Source organism: Chrysochloris asiatica, unplaced genomic scaffold, assembly GCF_000296735.1.
Source record: "Chrysochloris asiatica unplaced genomic scaffold, ChrAsi1.0 scaffold00012, whole genome shotgun sequence".
Lineage (NCBI taxonomy): Eukaryota > Metazoa > Chordata > Mammalia > Afrosoricida > Chrysochloridae > Chrysochloris > Chrysochloris asiatica.
Genome location: NW_006408530.1, coordinates 24348640 through 24355815, shown reverse-complemented (window position 1 = coordinate 24355815; position 7176 = coordinate 24348640). Strand labels below are relative to the sequence as shown.

At 33.1% G+C, this 7176-nt stretch overlaps 1 protein-coding gene across 1 annotated transcript in view; it reads right to left on the bottom strand.

The window, feature by feature from the left end:
* The window catches only part of LRP1B (low density lipoprotein receptor-related protein 1B), a 2342762-nt gene that overhangs the window by 334090 nt on the left and 2001496 nt on the right, over positions 1 to 7176 (bottom strand). The window contains exon 60 of the mRNA XM_006834597.1: positions 6451 to 6650. Within this exon, the coding sequence (XP_006834660.1) occupies positions 6451 to 6650 (200 nt within the window). The remainder of the gene's footprint in view (positions 1 to 6450; positions 6651 to 7176) is intronic.

The window sequence follows — 7176 nt, the reverse complement described above, 5'->3', positions numbered from 1 at the left end:
TTAGTTATTGTTGTTTCAGTTATGAAGTGCTGTAGAGTCAGTTTCGACTAAGAGCAATCCCGAGAAGAGTTTTCAAGGAGTGGCTGGTGTGTTTGAGCCACCAACCTTTATGTTAGCAGAGCACCATGCCAGGAATCCTTAATAATTCTAACTTCTTATTCAAAATCAAAGGCTAAGATTCTCCTGTAAGTAAGGTTGTGACTTGGGAGTGAGGTGGAATTACTCTCATATATATGCTGTTGTTGTTGTTGTGATGTGCCATCGAGTCGTTTCTGAGGAGCAGGTGGACTTCCAAATATATATATTCTTCATCTATTTAGAACCTTTGGTTATAAAGACATGCATTATTGTTGTTGTTGTTGTTGTTAAGTGCTGACAAGTTGGTTTCAACTCATAAAGACTGAGTATAGGGTTTTCAAGCAGTGGCTGGTGAGTTTAAATCAGTCACCCTATGGTTCAAACCGAACTTTCAGTCAAGTACTTATCCTACAGTGCTACACCAGGACTCAAAGACATGCATAAAGACATACATTATAAAGACACACATAAATGTAAAGGCTCATTCTAGACAATGTCCTCAAATTTCCTCGTGTCTCATCGATCTATTTTATTTTTCAAGAGAAAGTTTGAGAAGAGATATTTTCTCATTTGTGATTTTTCCATTAGTTAAATTATCAGGTGTTCTGAAATTCTTTTTAGGGAAAAGCATTTAGGTACCTTGGAAGTAATTTCATGTGACCGAGTAGAACCTCTTCTTAGGGTTTTCCACCCTACCATTTTTAAGGGCAATAGTTAAGTGTTCTGCTGGTAACCAAAAGTTCAGCTGTGTAAACCTACTAGTAACTTCATGGGAGAAAGATCTGGCAATTTTCACCAATAAAGAGTGCATCCTAGAAAACCTTAAGGGACATTCTATACTGTTAGTGGAGTAACTGTGAGTCAGTATTGAGTCTAGGCCACACAACAAGAGCAATTATCTTCAGGAGGCAGATTGCCATGTGTTTCTCGCAAGGAGACACTATGTAGTTTCCAACCACAAACTTTCCAGTTAGCGGTCAAGCACTTAACCATTGCAATAGAGGATGCCCTTGGAATCACTATTATGTTGACCCTTCTCTAAGAATTAATTAGCTCTATTCAAAACACAGCTTTGAAATTAAGAGATGTTCCTTATATCCCTAAACTATACTTAGGAGTAGGAACATTATTTCAAAGAAAAAGACACATATATAAGAAACTAGTAAATCAGTAAAAAAACAAACAAACAAAAAAAGTGTTTTGTTTACCTTTAGCTAACTGGGCAATGACTTAACCATTTGCTTAAATATCTACAACTTGACCACTAATATTTTTGAGATCTTCAGCATAAAGATTCTGTTACTCTATCTGTGAAATAACTAGTAAATCAACCCTTACTCCCATTGTCACAACTATATAATTACTTAAAACATTTACTTCAAAGATATCAAAGTGCCATTGAGTTGGTTCTGATCCATAGTTACCCAATATAGGGTTTCCAAGGAGTGACTGGTGAGTTTATACTATGAACCTTCTGTTTCAAACTGACCTTTCAGTCCTGCACTTTTCCTACAGTGTCACACCAGGAATCCAAACATATATTGTTGTTGTTAAGTACCATGAAGTCGGTTCTGACTCATAGTGATCCTGCACAGGGTTTCCGAGGCTATAAATCTTTACGGGAGCAGAAACCCTCATCTTTCTCCCACAGAATGGCTGGTAGTTTCAAACTGCTGACCTTGAGGATAGCAGCCCGATTCGTAACCACTATGCTACCAGAGCTCTGTCTCTAAATTCATTGCCCTTCCAGGATTTTCCAATTTCCATGCTGCAGTCAAATCTAATAAAATCCTCTTACCTAAACACTCTTAGTTTTGAATACAAGCCCTTTCACAATTTATCCTTGTTCATCTAGTGTCGTTACCTATCTCATATGAATTCCAGTCATAGTCAAATTAAGTAAGCACCACACAGTTTCAAGACTGTTACAACTTTATACATCCTGTTCATTCTTAAGAAGAATCCTTCCTGCATGTCCCCATATGGAGGGCCTTTATTCAATACGAATATGTCAGACTATTCAAAGATTCCCTCTTGTCATTATATATCTCCGTACTCTTGTCTGTAGATTCACAATATTTTGCACATACCTATACCCTCAATGTAAATTGTGTCTTGAAGACAGGATGAGTCATCTTCATAATGCAAAAACCTACCATAATGCCTGGCACAGAGTGACAGGCTGGTACATTTTGGTGAATGAATGAATGAATGAATGAAAGCGAAAAGGGAAAAAAAAATAAGAAATTAAAGAAATCCTGAATCAACAAAAAAGGTGATTTGATTCAATCATCTATTACCATGTATAATATTCTGTTGCACTATTATATTATTAATGTATCATTATTATATGCTATATAATTATATTATTAATGTATTGTTATTATATTATCTATCATATTATTTTTAGAGTTAAACAACAAACAGTAGAATGCTATACACAGGGATTAGGGAGGGGTTTGTGTAGATAAGATCGAGTCTCACTGTTCCTAAACTAGCAAACTGATATTTTGCTGTTGTTGTTTTGATTTTGTAGTGTTGTGTTTGGACATGGTATATAAGAGACAGCAGAAAAAGAGGAATGGAAATTCTTAAGTAAATTGCAAATCACATGTACATTGGAGATAGTCAGATCTCCTGTTTAGGGTATAGAATTCAGACCCCTTATAGATTATAGATTCTTGAGGTGAGCAAGTAAGAATAAGGAATGCTTCATTTATGGAATTACTGTGTGGTTTACAAGATAATATGCTTGTGAAAGATAAACTAATTTTAAAACTATAAATTCCTATTCAAGGAGTAACTTCTCTTCATGTTAATATTTTGGATCATGAATAAGAGCCAGTATCATAACATTTCCCATATGCCCTATATAGTCTCAAATTACTTTGTTATAACTGGCATATACCATACTCTGATGAGTTTTGATTTCAGTTTCAATAAATAAAATAGATGAGAACAATAAATAATAAATGGTCTGGTTGAGATGGAAAAATAGACTAGACTAAACTAATAAAACAGTTATTATTGATATAAAAAGTTTAATTTTTCTGGCTCCAAATATACACCTAAGGTGTCACAGAATTCTTTGTCTTTATGGGGCAAAAGCAAAGGGTAAAATAATTCAATGCCTTTTTAGAATCATGGCAAATGAATGACTCTTTCTTTCATTGGCTGTAGAGTTGGCATAATTTGGACTGACTACAATTAGTAGCTCATTAGTAACTACCAGGTAATTATTGGCTTGAATTCGGCTATTGGCAGATGCCTGATAAGGCACTTAATGAATTTTGCATTAGTCTTTCAAAGAGCCTTCAGGAGAAAATAATTCTGAAAGCAGCAAGTCTTTCACTTTTCTTTCTGCCCACTTGAGCCTCAAGATACTTTCATAATCAAGTTTAAAAAATTCTATAATATTATACTAAAATTTCTTTCAGTAAAGCATTTTTTCTCAGTAATGAATTTAGTACCATCTTATTCAGCTACATATGTACCTTTCCCAAAAGTCATCAAGAAGACTTTGTTTATGTATGTTGTTGTTATTGTTAAATGCCATCAAGTCAGTTCTGATATTTACTTTCTATAGGGTTTCTGAGGAGAATCTGTTGGTTTGAACAGCCAACCTTGTGATTTTCAGTCCAGTACTGATCCTACAGCGTCACATCAGGAGTCCTTGTTTATGTATATTTAACTTTAATCTATATAGGGTTTCTGAGACTGTAAATCTTTATAGCAACAGACAGCATCATTTTTCCAGTGAAACCGCTTATGGATTTGAACCACCGACCTTGCAGTGAGTAGTCTAACACTTATCATACAGTGCCACCAGGAATCTTTTGATATATATCTTTCTACTCAAAGTCATTGGTATCCTGGTATGGCGCTATAGGGTAAACAATAGACTGCTAACCACAGGTCTGTAATTCACACCCACCAGCTACTCCTCAGAAACCCTATACAGGGTCACTATGAGTTGGAACTAACTCCACGGCACTTAACAACAGCAAAAATCAAGTCATCAGTATTACAACTGAAATAGTTTACCTATGCATATTTAATTTTATTTTAAAACATTTCAAAACATTAGTCACCTATATACTGACATAACTATTTAAACAGTAAGTGGGTGATGCAATCAATAGTTTCTAATTGATGTAATATTATTAACAACACCTTTTGCGGTTCGAACAGAAAAGGATCAAATGAAATAGGCAACTATTTGATGCTGCAATATATTTTCAATATACATCAGTTAAACCAAAATCTGTATATATTTTTTAATTTACAGTGAAATTTTAGCACATTTACGACAACTTCATGATTTATAGAGATCCTAAAAATGGACAAGTTCATGATTACATGGGGGAAATACTGATTGCCACAATGAAATGGCCAATTATATCATCCAAGAATGTTGTAGAACATTTCATTATTGTTTCTTTGGGTGAGATAAAACTGCTGAATGCTAAGTGTGATTTCAATTTGTCAACATTACTTTCCTGTAGTTAAAATCCTAAAGTGATCTTTAAATAATTCTTCACTCAAATTACATCCTGATGAGTTTCTTTATCTCCATAATTGGAATGCCAACACCTAAATAAGTGGCTCAGCCAACAACACTTGTACCTCATTTATTCCTACCCTTACAAAAGCCCATCTAAGAGCTTCTTCTCAGCATTTACAGTTAGAAGGATGCATTATTTAAACAGAAATCTAGAAACACTTAATTAAAAGTATGAAGTAGTATGGTTTTATTGCCTTTTACATTATTTTCTTTAACTCAGTGGCTACATGCTATGCAAAGATATTTCTCAGGATCCCATACCTACTTAGATTTGAAGGGCAGCATCTGAAATTTATGAAACATCCCAAAATCCTCTCTTCTTACCACTTCTCTAGGTGTTCTAGTCTAGTATTGCCAGAGCCTAATGCAAACTAAGTCATATTAACATGCCCGTTTTATATGGGATTTCTATTTGAAAATGAAAATATAACAAATGTGACACTGGGTCATTAAAATGAATAAAAATTCATTTTCTTCTCAGGAAAAATATTTAATCATTACAATGCAATGTGCACTTAAAGTAATTTGAGTATTCATCTGGATCATTTACTTTTGTTATATCCATGATCTCTTTATCTTGGTTCCCTATCTTCTCTACTTATTAATAAGAATAATATTAATAACCTTCTCTGTTAGTCTTATTAATTCGCTCATTCAGGTTTTTTTTGGTTTTTTTTTTTCTCCCTGTAATAAGACTGATCAAGCCATGGTATTTTCAATAATCTCATACGCATGTGAAAGTTGAACCTTAGAAGAGTCAATGCATTTGAATTACGGTATTGGTGAAAAATATTGAAAGTATCATGGACTGCCAAAAGAACAAACTAATTTGTCTTTGAAGAAATGCAGCCAGAAGGCTCCTTAGAGGCAAACATGGTGAGACTTTGCCTCTTGTACTTCGGATATTTTGCCAGCAGGAACCAGTGCCTGGTGAAGGACAGTATGTTTGGTAAAGCAGAGGGTCATCTGGAAAAAGAGGAAGACCCCAAGGAGATGGATTGATATGGTGGCAGTAACAATGGACTCAAACATAAGAACAATTATGAGGATGGTGCAGGACCTGGCAGTGTATCATTCTCTTGTGAATAAGTCACTAGGACTTAGAAAAGACTCAAAGGCACCGAGCAACAACAACAACAAAATAACCCTTCTCTCACTCTTCATTCTATTTCCTTCAAATCCAATGTCGTCTTTCATTTGTTTTGGACTTCATTTACAGTTTTATTTTAATCTAATGAGAGTTACCAAGAATAGGACAAAAAAGTATTTGCAGAATTTTATATTCATATATATTCATTCACTTTCACATTTTCTGAAAGTGACTTTGAAAGTTGTTTTCACATTCACATTGATTGTTGTTAATGATAAGGTAGAAATCTTTAAATGAACTAAACAGCATAATTATCAAATTTTAAACAACATGAATCTACTCTTTAAAAATAAATACTTTTAAAAAGTCTTTTTAGAAAATCCAAACTAATGCTACCATATTAAAATAAAAACCTCATCTTTAGACATAAATACATATCTAGTTTAATATACATATACTAACTTATAAAACTGTCACTCTTTTATTATAAGAAAACTACATAGAAAAGTACAAATAAAGACATTAACATGATTTCTGAATAAATATATCTAATTCCAAAGTGCTTGTATTTTTATAAAGAGCCATAATAATGTAATCATAAATTAACAAGTATATTTTATGAAAATATATAAAACTAATATATATATATATTTTTTTTTTCTAAAAGTTTATTTTATACACTGATAAAATATTTAGCATTTTATGATACTGGACTAACCTTTGTGTCTATGAGAACCATCCATGTTGCTAAATTCAATGTGATTTTCATCAGCCCAGTAGAGTCTATGGTTGGCATAATCAATTGTAATTGCCATAGGTCTAGCAATCTTGGTTTCTATGACAATACTTTGATTGGTTCCATCCATTCCAACACGGCCAATATGAGGGAACTCACAACAGTCAATCCAATATAAATACCTAAGAAAGAAAATCAATAACCATTTTGTTTACAGACATTAAGAAAATAACATATCAGCCAGTATTTCAATGATTTGATTAGCTGTTTCCCAATTAATTCTAGAAACCTTTCTAAATTTTATCTTAGAATGTGTATACTTCAATGTAAACATTTCTAATACTTTTTATTAAACCTGCAGGATAATTTGAAATATCCACATAATTTTAAACCTGTTTCCTTATAGAATACATAATATAGTATATATAATAAAATAAAATCTTTCTGCAAGTCCTACCAAATTATATATGTACCAAACTAAAAGATAGAAACCTTAGAAAAGCATTCATAATATTAGATTAAAAGTGAAGAGGACTTAAAACATTTACTGATAAAGATCAAAGAGCACAGCCTTCGGAATGGATTACATCTCAATGTCAAGAAAACAAAAATCCTCACCCCTGAACCAATAAACAACATTCTTCTCAGTGGTGAAAAGATTGAAGTTGTTAAGGACTTCATTCTTCTTGGATCAACTTTCAACACTCA